At 35.8% G+C, this 14,168-nt stretch overlaps 1 protein-coding gene across 2 annotated transcripts in view; it reads left to right on the forward strand.

Annotated features, from left to right (window-relative positions):
- Window positions 1–14,168, forward strand: part of cep85l (centrosomal protein 85, like) — a 120,525-nt gene that overhangs the window by 10,029 nt on the left and 96,328 nt on the right. The window contains exons 1-2 of one of the 2 annotated variants that reach the window (XM_056480673.1): window positions 989–1,324; window positions 5,673–5,831. In XM_056480673.1, the coding sequence (XP_056336648.1) occupies window positions 1,276–1,324; window positions 5,673–5,831 (208 nt within the window). In that variant the 5' untranslated portion in view covers window positions 989–1,275. Of the gene's footprint in view, window positions 1–988; window positions 1,325–5,672; window positions 5,832–14,168 lie in introns of those variants that run through there. The other variant, XM_056480674.1, reaches the window with a different exon arrangement.

Below are 14,168 nucleotides of genomic sequence, written 5' to 3' on the forward strand. Positions count from 1 at the left end.
ATCTATCTATCTATCTATCTATCTATCTATCTATCTATCTATCTATCATTCTGTTGTTCTATCTACCGTTCTGTCTGTCTCTGTCTGTCTATCTATCTATCTATCTATCTATCTATCTATCTATCTATCTATCTATCTATCTATCTATCTATCTATCTATCTATCTATCTATCTATCTATCTATCTATCTATCTATCTATCTATCTATCGTTCTATCCATCTATCTATCTGTTTATCTATCTATCTATCTATCTATCTATCTATCTATCTATCTATCTATCTATCTATCTATCTATCTATCTATCTATCTATCTATCTATCTATCTATCTATCTATCTATCTTGTTTTTATTCTGCGTGTCTAACTCATTGTTCTTTTATTAAATTTTTTAGTTAGTTTCAGCATTATTTTTCATGGTAAAATAAATGGAAAAACATATTTTATTGCACCATTACTGATCATTGTTTCTTTGGAAGAGCAAAGTTTGAACTACAATTGAAAACTAAAGCTTAGAAATTATTTATAATATAAATATAAAGCAAAATATAAATGACTTAATCAGAGTTTAAGGTCAATATTATTCGCCTTTTTTGGAAAGCATTTTTTCCAATTGTCTACCGAACAAACCACTGTTATACAATGACTAGCCTAATTAACCCTTTAAATTGCACTTTAAGCTGAATACCAGTGCCTTGAAAATATCTAGTAAAATATTATGTACTGTCATGGCTAAGATAAAAGAAATCGGTTAATAGAATTGGTGTTCAGAAATGTGTTGGGGTCAAAAAAAATCTTCGTTAAACAAAAATTGTGAAAAAAAAGATATACAGGGGGTCTAATAATTCAGGAGGGCTAATAATTCTGACTTCAACTGTATAAGTGTGCTCCTGCGGTAACTCCGCCTCTGTGCTCCAGTGGGCGGAGTCAGTGCCGCTGTGATTGCGTTTCTCCGTCCGCGTCTCTGTGGAGGAGACTCTGCGGCCAGTGAGATCACATCCTCGCGATGCAGCTGCCAGCGAGTCACAGAGCGAACAGCACCGCTTCACAGTAACTCAAATCTGCGACATTTGCACCAGCTTCTCGGGAGCTACAGCGTCGCGACACACGAAAACGCTTCATAAACGCTTATAAAAACGCAGGTTCTTCCAGTCGCCCGTCACTATGGAATGCGGTTTGACTTAAATTCCTCCCCCTCTCCTCTTCTTGGTGGGCTCGCGCATTTTCTCTCGGTTTTTTGTTTTGGGTCTGAGGCTTTAGTCACTGAAACCGAGCGCGATGTGGGCCAGGAACGACTTCGAGGACGGTTTCGACGCTTATAAGATTGGTAAGAATATATCCCTTGTGTTTGACACTGTAAAGCAGATATATGTTCATAAGGACAGCCATGTTTGATCTTGGACTGGCGCGTGTAACGGCGCGTGTATTGTTGTTCCGCGCGCTCAGCTTGTGATATATTAGATAATGTGATGTTTTCTTACGAGCTTTGCGATGTTGTTGTGCTTGTGGAGCTTTGACGGCATCATTTATGGCTGTTTTGTTTGAGTCAAGGGACCGTTGAAGACTCAAGGGTCTCTATAACAGGATCTGTCCCTTTAATAGAAGAGTCTCTGTAATGTATGCAGTGCTGTGGCACACAGATGTCATAATTGTTCCTATGCATGTGTGCGGTCTCTGAATTTTTAGCATGATTTGTTGAAGACATTCACTTAGACGTCATTCAGTGTTACAGGAATTAATATAAACTCAATTTTTGTCAGGCATATTTAGAGGAAGGATCATTTGGTGACATTAAAATCACTTTGCAGCCCCAAAATAATAATTAAAACTGTAAATGTTAATAAGTATGTTGCTTGGGTTTTTAGTAAATATCTGTTTTGCTGAACAATATTTTGAAGTTTTTATTTTCACAAATGCTATGTGAAACATCAAGATACTTTACTATTTAGTTGTTTCCATCTATATAAAATAATAAAATTTTAATCTATATGGTTAATCAGGTAGTAATTTTTTGTAAAATGTTGATATTTCTAATAAAAAGTCTTGACCCACTGAGAACGGTCAGTATTATAAAGGTTTCATATAGAGATTTTTTTTACTTTTCTAAAGTTATATTGGAGTTCTGTCTAAAAGTCTATTTAAATGTGACACCCCTAAAATATGACATATTTTACATGAACAAAAAATATCTAAATAAAGGACTTTTTTTGTATTGATTTTATCCTAAATAAAAGTAAACAAACAGTGATATCTAGAAAGATCTGATAAATACTATGCTAGTACTGTTTCAAGTTTGTAGCTTCTATTAATGTATAAAAACAAATTATTATTATGATTTTTTTTTTACTGTTAAAACATTTAAAAGTACTAAATTGTGTCAAAAATGTTTATAATCGTAGTTTTTCCTCAAATATTGAAATTTTAATTGCTTACCTTACCTTAGGGCTGGACGATATGGCAAAAATGCAATCTCAATAATTATTTTCCATATCAAACGAAAATGAAATACATTTCAATACAAGTTTTTAATGCCTCCAGATTTAAAAGAGTATCCCAACATTTGCTGAAGCCACACAAAAGGGTCCATTAAATGGCATAACATATGGCATTTGGCAACATGTATTTTTTTGGTGCGGTAAAATCAACACACTTTTAGTTTCCCATTGTTCATTTCTGCTGTGTGATTGGCTCTTAGATCAATATAGTGTAAAAAAGTCCAGCGCTTATTGTTATTAACATACATTTTATCGCAATTAGATGCAATATCATTTATTGGCATAGCCCTAACCTACATGCATTTTTAGTACAATATTTCAGTATTTATTTCCGTCTTGTGTAAATTGCACATTATTTCAGTGCTGATTATTCTGTGTTGAAAGTTGCTACAGATGTGTCTGAAGATGCTACAGATTCAAACTAGTATCTCTGCCAGTCGTCTTAATAATTCATATCACATTGCATAACTGCTGGTGGTCTAGAAGAACGCTTGGTGCCTCGTCAACAAGCAGCTCTGTTTACCCGGGATATTTACAGATCTGCTACTCTGTCATGATGCCTAATGTGGATCACTTTCATATGAACTACTGTGAACTTGAGTTTTTTTCTACCCAGGAATTACGGGTGTGTAATTTGGGCTCTGACCTTAGTGATTTTCAATGAGTTTCAGCCTCTTCACATGAAGCATATGAAGTATTTTATTTTTTTCTGGATATTAGCTTTGTGATGTACTGCTGTTTCAGGAAAAAGTACTTGAAATTTCATTTGTGGCTTTTCTAAAAATATATATGGCACAATAAAACTACATGTGTTCGGTGTTTCTGCTGACTGTACCTACAAGGAAAAGAAAAGAAAAAATATATATAACTTGAAATCTTTTTTATAATATTTAACATCAATGATGCTGCTAAAATGTGATTAGTACGTGTAACATGCATATTCACATAGAAAAACAATGGAAAAGTAGCCTATTTTAATGGCAATGTATTCTGGTTGAAGGGTCTCTTAGGCTTAGATAGGCTTAGAGTGAATTGCATGTAATTATGCATAATGCATTGTTATTTTTACTGTAATTATTACATAAAACATGTGTAACAAGTAAACAACCAAGTAAAGTGTTCCCAAAATTTCTATTATGTAACAACAAATCAATCAAATATTTTTGGTCATCTTATTGGAAGCTAATCATAAAGGTCAGAGATGCTGGCAAGAGAGATTTCATATACCATTTTTTCCTGGCAGGCTTTATGGAGGACAGCCTAAATGGTGGCATCTAAACGGATTACACCTTAGAATAGATTATGTCAGCACATATTGGGGACAAGCTTTTTAGCACAAGACTGACCAATTGGTTCACTGAACTTGACCTTATTTAGTGTTTGAACTGCTCAAATAAGTAAATATCTAGGGGTCAGGTATGACATATTAATTATCATAAGTAAAGTTTTAAGTATTATTATACATGTTGAAAAACATTGCCGTGCTTCATTGTATTTTTTTTTGTATTTTTTGTCATAATAAATGCAGGTTATGCATTGTCCTTGTTATCTTGCCATGAAATAGCCATATGTAGCTGATTTGATAAATAAACAAACAAAATTATTTAACAACTGAGGGGGATTATGAAATAACTACATGTACTTAATATGGTTAGGACAAGGGCTAGGTCTATGATTAGTTGCGTTTAATTATGCATAATGAATTAGTACGTACTGTAGTAATAAGAGCACCTTAAAATAAAGTGTTACCTAAATGTATTCTAAAATATTTTAATGACATTTTTGATCAGATTAATGTGGCTTGCTGAATAGATTAATATTGATTTATTTAAAAAAACTGGCCCTTAAGTTTCTTGTTGAGGGATACACATTCCCAATGTTTTAATCCATCTCTTTTGTCCACTTTTGACCACTTTTCTTTGAATTGAGGGTCTCTAAACAGAACAGCGGGATCTTACAGATCTTACAAATAATCTACTACCTAATAAATGTATGCAATGGTTTTACCTATGAGCATAAATGAATAACAGTAAATAATATGGAGCGCAGCAGCTTTTAATATCTGCTCTGATATCTGTAGGTTTATGTTAGTAATATATGAAGTAGTAAAACACTAGTTATAATAAATGCAGGTTACATATTTTGTTGTCCTTGTTATCTTAAAAAATAGCCATAAGTAGCTGATTTGGCAATAAATAAACAAACAAACAAAATCATTTGGCTACTGATGGGAAATAGGAATTTACTACATGTACTTAATATGGTTAGGGTTAGGACAAGGGCTAGGTCTAGGGTTAGTTGCGTGAAATTATGCATAATTAATTGTAAGCACTATAGTAATAAGAACATCTCAAAATTAAGTGTTAACTAAATGTATTATTCTAAATTATTTTAATGGCATTTTTGATCAGATTATTGTGTCTTGCTGAATAAATTAGTATTGATTTATTTAAAAAATACCTACCCTTAAGTTTCTTGTTGAGGGAGACACATCCCCAATGTTTTATTCCATCTCTTTTTGTCCACTTTTGACCACTTTTCTTTGAATGGAAATTCTCTGGACAGATGCATGGACATTTTCTGATCTTACAAATAATCTATTACCGATTAAATGTACCTATGAGCATGAGTGAAGTATACAGTAAACATTACAAAGCGCAGCAGCTTTTTATTTCTGCTCTGATATCTGTAGGTTTGTGTTAAAATCAGGACTGTTTTTGAAGATTGTGCTTATTTTATTTACAATTTTACATAGCAAAGGTTAAAGCGCTCCATGCAAGTGCACATCAACACCATGTACTGAATCATTGAAGAATTAGGTCAGTAGGCTGAAAGTAGGTTTTTTTTTGTTTTTTTTTCAACCATACGTGCATCTATGAAAGCAATGTGAACCAATGTCTTTTTAACTACCTCTGGAAGTGGTCAAAGCGTAAATGCTTTAGCTTAAAACATTTACACTTGCATTTAGCGTTCACTTGTAGCTGAATCTAAATAAAATGCATCTTCAAACCAGGTGTAAATGTGGCCAAAGCTTTGCAGTTCTCTAGTACTTCAGCAATATCCAGTATTCCGGTTGCATTTCCTAGTTGTTATGTGTTATTGGATGCTCAGACTTTAACAGTAAATAAAGTAATCAAAATGGACATCTTCCATATTAACCCCCATCTGTTTGTCTTGTAGGTTCGAGCACGTCCTCTCCTGGATGGGTCCCAGGCTGCGACTCGGCATGGCAAGCTTCCTCTTCTGCCACTGGCATTAGCAGCCGCGGGCGCCGTCATAGTGCCGCCTCAGACAGTGGTGACACTGGCATCGGGACCTCATGTTCTGACAGTGTAGAAGGTACGAATCTTTATGTGGTGCAATAATGCTTGGTGTCTTGGTTGAATAGTCTAACTCTGCATTCACACCGAAGGCGGCGAGAGCGTCCAAGTTTGCTCTGGCTGCAATGTCTGCTTTCACAGCTCCAGCCGCGAGAGGGTTAAAATTTGTTACATTGACCTCGTATTTAAAGGAGCTGTTGCAGCATTATCAGCAAATCACTTACATTCCCGCATAAAACATGATTTCTAGTGTGAAAATGTTGCGTGCCTTTTATCAAATTCATTTAACTACGGAAGATCCAGTTGTTGCGTGTGCTGTGGCTTTGCTCCACTTAGCCAATATGTCTGTTTGTCTGAAATATTCTGAAGCAGCAATACTGTTTATTACTGTCATTAGTTAGCATAAGATTCCCGTATAAAAAAACATTAATGCACATCAGTAACTCGCCGGTAACTTTTTTTAAATTTAAGTCCCAGTATAAAAACATCGTAAATAATTGGAAATCCAGCGACTGCAATACTAAAACCCTTGGGAACCACTGTGGTCGGAAGCAAAGTTTACAGGACTGTGTTCTCTTGACTCCTCAAGCGATGGACTTCTATGATCGGATTGCTTGCCACCGAACCACGTCATAGCTCATTACCCTAAAGTTGACTTGATTTCAACTCTCATCGCCGCTAATCACTGCTGGCTCCCCTTAAAAATGAATGACTTCCGGCTACTTTGACTTTCTCGCCACCTTCGGTGTGAATTCACAGTAAGGGTGCTTTCACACCTATAAATCGATTGTATTGTTCTGAAACGGGTTAAATTTGTTACAATGTTGCTTTTTGTTCTTGGTGATGTTCGCTTACACACGGCAAAGTTTCTAAACGGACCAAAATAGTTAAAACAAGTCACGTACGGGTAAACTCTCCTCACATTGGTCAGTTTGGTTAATTTTCCGGCATTCCGCTCAGCTGTCATACGCCGTTATTTTCATTTATGATGATGAGAAATGAGACATTTTAAGCGAAAAGGTCTGCTTTAATTTTGAATGACATAGTCATTACCAAATATAAATCAGAGGTAAGAATTTCTCATATAAAGCCTCAGTTCAAGTGTCAAGGGTTATAAAATATACATCGATTCTGTATCAAAATGTAGTGATATTTTATATATATATATATATATATATATATATATATATATATATATATATATATATATATATATATATATATATATATATATATATATATATATATATATATATATATATTTTTTTTTTTTTTTTTTTTTTTTTTAATTTTATTTAATTTTTTTTATATATATATATTTTTAATAATTCAGTTAGACAGCAAGTGCGTTTTTACCAGTAGGAATGATATCTCTACTCATCATTCTCTCTTCATATAGCCATATATATGCCAATTACATATCCATAATACATTGTGATATAGCCTAGTTTGTTGGATTGTATTGCTTTTTTGCTACAACTGAACAGCTCTAGAGTTTTTCAACCGATCCGAGACCACCTATTGTGGATCTATTGTGCACCTATATTGGATCTGAGCGCAATTGTTGGTTTCACATATGGTCAAGCGTACCGGGCTTACGGGGCAAATGCTCAAGAATGTGTTTTGTGAAGTGTGGAACACTTTATTGATTGGCTGTTTGTAATTCATGGCTTTCGCAGACAGACATTTTCAAGCAAGCTCATTAAAAAACAAAGAACCAAAAGTCATGACCCGTCCTTAAGCATCGCTTTAGTCAGACAAAACCTTAAACGGGCTCTTTGAACATCAGCTCTAGTTTCTATGACTAAGAAAAAGTAGTGCTTCCTTCCAGTTGATTGCTGATTTTGGGGATGTCATCCGGAGCTAGCATCGGATTGTCAAAGCAGCTAGAAATAGGTCACGCTTCGGTGTCTCCTAAATGTATGTAGGCCAATGTGTGCAGTGGCTTATGGGTAGAGATTATAAGATGATGAGTAATGTGAAATCTGTTCGGTTTCTCTCTTTTAACATGAATATTTTGAATCTAAACACACTGGTTCTGGCAGAAGAGGATGCTGTGGCCACATGCGTATTTATTGGGACCTCAAGTGGATCCTTCACATTGAGCCAAGCTTTTTAGTTAACATGTTAGACAACATGGGAATTATAAGGTCAATACAACTTCAGCTTAAACTAAGAGTTTAGTGCCTGTTAAGAATGTCTGCATTGAAATAAATTAGAAGTGAAGAGAGAGTTAATGTCACTCTAAATACTTTTAAATGGTTAGTTCACATAAACATGAAAATGTTGTCATTGTTTACCTCCACTCGTTACAGACCTATAGGAGTTTCTTTCAAAACACAAAATAGTTGAACTCTTTATTTTAACAATTCAATTCAATTCACCTTTATTTGTATAGCGCTTATACAATGTAGATTGTGTCAAAGCAGCTTCACATAAAAGGTCACAGTAAATAGGAACAGTGTAGTTCAGTTTGTGGGTAAAAGAACTGCATGGTTAGCATTGGTTTTAAATTGAGAATTTGGAGCAGAGATAGGACAACTATTACATATTTTTGACAGTTTTGTAAACAGTTGTTTCCAGAAAATGTTGGGAAGTGTCAGTTGTAGTGAAAAATATTGATTTATTCTTATTGTTGTCCAAAAATCTTAATATCAGATAGCATTTCATATTACGAGGATGCACATTCATGCATAATCGTGCTAGATGCTCTGCACCAATACTTCTTTCCTGCAATGTCTGATATGGTCATTCATATTTCAGTGTTTATAACTATCAACAGCTTAGCAGCTATAATCACTCGAAGGCAGTTTGAAAGTAGCAGATTCACTGTAGAGTCCTTCATGCATTATGCAGGGGAATTCATTGCAAGGATGTTTCTTTGCATTCTAAATAAACCAATGGTCTACATTTGCAAACAATAATCGAATGCCAGTTAAATTTAGTCGTTCTACTACTATTTATTCATGAGATGCTGGTGCTCCAGATCCAGACTCTATATGCCAATGAGTTCCTGTGTCTCATCAGAAGTCTCAACTAGCTTTATTATAGCATTTTATTATAGCATTGATCGCAACAGCAGTGGTTCCCAAAGTTTATATATTTATAACCGCTTCATAGGATATTAGGGGTCGCGAGTTACTGGCATTGTAATTTTGGGACTCACAGGCTGAAAAGTTTGGGGATCCCTGTGCTACAGTATTAGTTCACCCAAAAATTTGAATTGTGTTATGAAGAACTCACTCTCATGTCACTCAAATCTGATCTTTCACATTGAGCCAAGTTTTTTTTAGTTAACATGTTAGACAACATGGGGATTATAAGGTCAACCAAATACAACTTCAGCTTAAACTAAGAGTTTAGTGCCTGTTAAGAATGTCTGTATTCACTGTGAATAATGCTGGGTTTCACACAATCGATTTGTGTGGGGACAACATAAAGGAATTAAGCTGTTATTTTTAGTTTTTACAAATTTAAGTCGATTGAATATAAAGCAATTAAGTTGTCCCAACAAAATCTCAAGAATTGTGTTATTTCAACTCGGATAGTTCAGCGCAAGTAGTTTGAACAAGCCATGAAAAATTTTTTTTTTGAGTGTTGGAGTAAATTAGAAGCTGTGAAAGGCAACCATTCAAACGTTCAAATTTGTTGTCATTCGAAAATACTTTTAAATGGATAGTAGTTCACACAAAAATGTAAATGTTTACTCCCTTTACTCCACTTGTTATAGACTTATAGAACTTTCGTTCCAAATACAACAAGAAAAAAAAGTTTTCCATTTTATCTTCCTTTTATAATCCCCTTTATTCATCTCTGAAGCACGAAGCAAGACGAGGATAAGTAATTAATAGCAGGTTCTTTATTTTTGGGTGAACTAATGCTTTAACTATTAGAGCACTTGTCTTCTGCCTCGTTTCCACTAAGTTGTACAGTTCGGTACGGGTCACCTTTATCAGGCTTGTGTCTCCACTGCCTAAAAGGGTACCAATGGTGTACGACAGAAAGTTGCAGTCGACGTCATTGTCACTTGAGGAAATGTCAATGTAAAGCTGTACGGACCGTTTACATATCATTCGAAAAGCACTTCTCACAAAACTTATACATATAAATATTGTGTATAAATGTTCATTACTAACGTTTCTGTACGATAATTTGATTATAACTGCCGATCAATGATAGTGTAAAATAGCCTACTGCATAGGTCTGCATTAGTGGATTCCTGGAGGGCCGCAGCTCTGCACAGTTTTGCTCCAACCCTAATCAAACACAGCTGATACAACTAATCAAGGTGTTCAAGACTACTAGAGTCTATCAAGCAGGTGTGAGTTGAAGCTGGTTGACGCTAAATTAAGCAGAGCTGCTGCCCTCCAGAAGTTAAGTTTGAGACCACTGGCCTACTGTAACGTCTAGGCATGGGTCTTTGATATGTTACCAATTACAGAAAATCTACACACAACATACATTTAGGTCTTATTTGTCTTCAAAAACAACACGAAACATACAGTCAGTGCAAGCCTCTCATGTGTATCTATAATCTTCACCAGCACATATGTAAAGTTAACATATTGTTAGAAAGTCAATCTGTCATTCCGATTATAGTAGTCCAAAAGGTGATGATAATAGTTAAACATGGCAGTTTGGTCATGTTTTAGGTTGCTGAAAGAATCATTTGCTCCTTTGTTTTTTCCAGCTTCTCCTTTGATATTTCGTGCTTCCCTCTCACGTTTGTCCGTTTCTGAAAGGATCGAATGTCAGAAGCACTTCAATAATCACGCGCATGTTATTATCATGGTTTAAGATTGTTATTTCAAATACAGACAGGCGGCGAGCACACAGCTCTCTTGAGTAAGTGAAACTACTCACGCTTTTAGACAGCCTCGTAAACAACGACAGGACACAGGGTAGATTCTGCTCTTCTTCTTGTTCATCTAGACGACGACAAGGTTTGTTTCAGGTCGACCATGGCTCGATATTATATCTATATATTATTATGGTGTAATGTCTCGGCTATGTATTTAAAATGGTGCTTGCTTTGTTTTCATTCTCCAGGCTTCTGCACAAGCTAGTGACGCATCTCTGTAAACGAATAACATTCAGCTGCGTGTCTTGCTCCACCTTTTGGTACCCTTTTGTTGTGCTAGGTATCCTTTGGAAAGGGTACCCAAAAAGTGGGACGGTTCGCTTTTTGGTACCTTTTGACAGTAGAAACGGACATAAAAGTGTACCGAACATACCCTAAAACTCTTACGCCATAAACTACACTTTTTTTCAACATCATTCAACAGAAAACCTTTTGTACAGTTTGCCCATTCATTCAGTCTCTATGTTTTTGTGGTCACTAGGACATCTGCGCGTTCCCTCTTTCAGTGGAACCCAATGGGGTTTTCTTTGCCCCTGTTTTATAAACATAATTGTTTCCTAGGGCTATGATGGATTTGTTCTCTGGCATATCATGTCTTTTCCAGCGTGAGCTCCCAGCTGGAGGCGCATCGTCCTGCCCTACATTTCAGCATCTAATAGCCAACATCCCCATCTCACCATCCTCACCCTACTTCCTGTCCCGTTGCTGTCTAAAGGGAGTTGATGTCTGTCTGGCTCAAGGCCACAGGAAGACTGAACAGAGCCGTCGAGTCGACCGCGGTCATGCTCGTATTGATCAGAGCTCGCTGCTTTAATTGATCTCTTTATCATTAGTGCAGTAAAAACGCCTCCGCTCTGGGCTCAAATCAAGGTCAAGCACAGACACATGCCTGCTCGTACATTGCTTTTAGGCTGCTGTTTTTCTTGAGATTTTGGCAAAAACTTGTGACTTCATTGAAATGATCCAAGGATATAAGCCCATGGCTTTTTTTCAGTGCTGAAGTAGATGCAAGCCGCCAGTGTGAGTTAGCTCCAGAAGTAGGGCAGATCCGCTCTGAAAACATCTGTAATCGGTGTGTAGGATGATTGCCGTGATATCACCGCATGGCAGAGAAAATAACTACGACCTCCCCTGCAATGCTAGACGTGATGACTAATCTCCAGGACTTCGGTTTTAAAGCTGATTTTTTTTTAATACTTATGACTGACTAATTTTCATTGCTGTTTTGTGAAAGGAGGCCTGTTATGCTTTTAACACTTTTTAGTCTATAATGTTGCTGTTTGAGCATAAACAAAGCTATACAAATTTATTAGATGTACAAAGTCCACTCCAAAGGGAGTAATTTTCTATATCGGTTTCTGAACTTTCTCAAACCCCTTGAATGTGCTCTTGACACTTCACGGGCACATTCTTCTGACACCTGAGACTTCAATTATTTAACCCCTTTAAATATTGCTAAAGGATCATCTAAATGTTAAGATGTTCCACATCAATTAAGGCAACATTAGTATGTATTACAGGGTTTCCACACTTCTTGAAAGTACTTGAATTTCAGACATATGAATTCTGGAAAATACTTAAAAACAAACATAGGTCCTTGAAAGTGCTTGATTTTAAGGTTATTTTAACATTTTATACTGTGCTGCTGCTCAAAAAAACTGAATGATGAAGAAATTCTTAATTAAAAATCTTACATTTAAGTCTTATAGAAGAATCATGACAAATAATGCATTTTAGCCATATTCCAGAAACTGCATTTGAATATTAACTCTATTAAATTTAATTATGGCCCATTTCCATTGAGTGGTATGGGTTGGTACGGGTCACCTTTTTTCAGGCTTGCGTTTCCACTGGCAAAAAGATACCAATGGATTTCAATGGTCCGTGGTTTTAGTTAACATTCAGTAAATCATTCTCGCTTGAGGAAATGTCAAAGTAAAGCTGTATTGGTCGTTCACATGTAATATGCAGATGCTTTATACACATAAATACTTGTGTATAAATGTTCATTACTAACCTTTCTATGAACATGATTTGATCTATGAACACTCCAGATCAATGATTGCAAAATAGCCTACTCTAACATCTGCAATTATATAAAATAAATGCAACATATATCAACACATACAGACCCTTACACTCTCCTTTGTTACCAATTACAGAAAAACTACACACAACATACATTTAGTCCATATTTGGGTTCAAAAACACTACGCATTATAACCTACAGTCAGTGTAAACCTCTCATCTGTATCTTTAATCTTCACCAGCACACGCAACGTCTTGTTAGAAAGTAATTTCGTCATTCTGAGGTCAAAGTAGTTTAAAAGGTGATGATAATAGTTGAACATGACAGTTTGTTCATGTTAAGTTGCTGAAAAAATAGTTTGCACCATGTTTTTTTCAGGCTTCTCTTTTGTTTTTTTGCGCTTCACTCTAGTGTTTGTCTGTTTCTGAATGGATGACAGTAGCACTTCAAGAATCACGCACAGTTATTATCATTAGCTCAAGAAGTTCGTTATTTCAAATATAGATGTGCGACTAGCGATCGCAAGCTCTCTCTCGAGTGGAACCACGCTTTTAGACGGCCTAGTAAAACAACAACAGGACCGATTTTGTTCTTCTTGGCTTTGTGGCCAAAATGTCAAGGTTTGATTAAGCTCGGGTCGACCATGGCTCGTTATTATATGTATATGTTATTACGATGTAATGTCTCTGCTATGTATTTAAAAATGGTGGTTCCTTTGTTTTCATTCCCCTAGCTTGTGTACAAGCTAGTGACGCATCTCTGTAAACCAATAGCGTTCAGCTGCGCGTCTAGCTTTACCTTTTGGTACCCTTTTGTTGTGCTCTGTATGCTTTGGAAAGGGTACCCAAAAAGTGGTAAAGTACAGGTTGCTTTTTAATACCTTTTTACAGTGGAAATGGCCACAAAAGCATACTGAACCGTACCGTATTGTACCACTCAGTGAAAACGGGCCATTAATTGTATTAAAGTTTTTTTGAACATGACTGTTTAAAACGGTTAACATTTTTGAAAAAGACAGTCAAAACATTATTCTTACTATGACATTTTAATGTAAATGAAATGTTAAGGACAGCAAGGACTCTCATGACGCTATATATGTTGAATGATGCTTGATTTACAATTATTAGTGATTTTAAAAAGTGTTTAAAAGGCCTTGAATTTGGTGTTCATGATTTAGTGGAAACCCTGGTATTAGCTTTAATCGTATGGAACAATTGGCTAATTTTAAGCCTTTCCTTCTAGTTTTATCGTCCGAGTTTGAAATCTGCATCGGGTGGCGTCATTTGTGGTGTTATAACATAAGACTGAGTATGTCTAAAATGTGTCAGTGTCTATTTATTATTCATGAGAGTTTTCTTATCCTATGAGAAGACATTGCTACTGAATCATTTGGTCAATTTACCATAGCAGCATTTCCTGGTTGCGTTTTGTGCACTGCGGAGTGGATTCTTAAACACTGCTGATTG

This window comes from Danio aesculapii, chromosome 20, assembly GCF_903798145.1.
Source record: "Danio aesculapii chromosome 20, fDanAes4.1, whole genome shotgun sequence".
Taxonomy (NCBI): domain Eukaryota; kingdom Metazoa; phylum Chordata; class Actinopteri; order Cypriniformes; family Danionidae; genus Danio; species Danio aesculapii.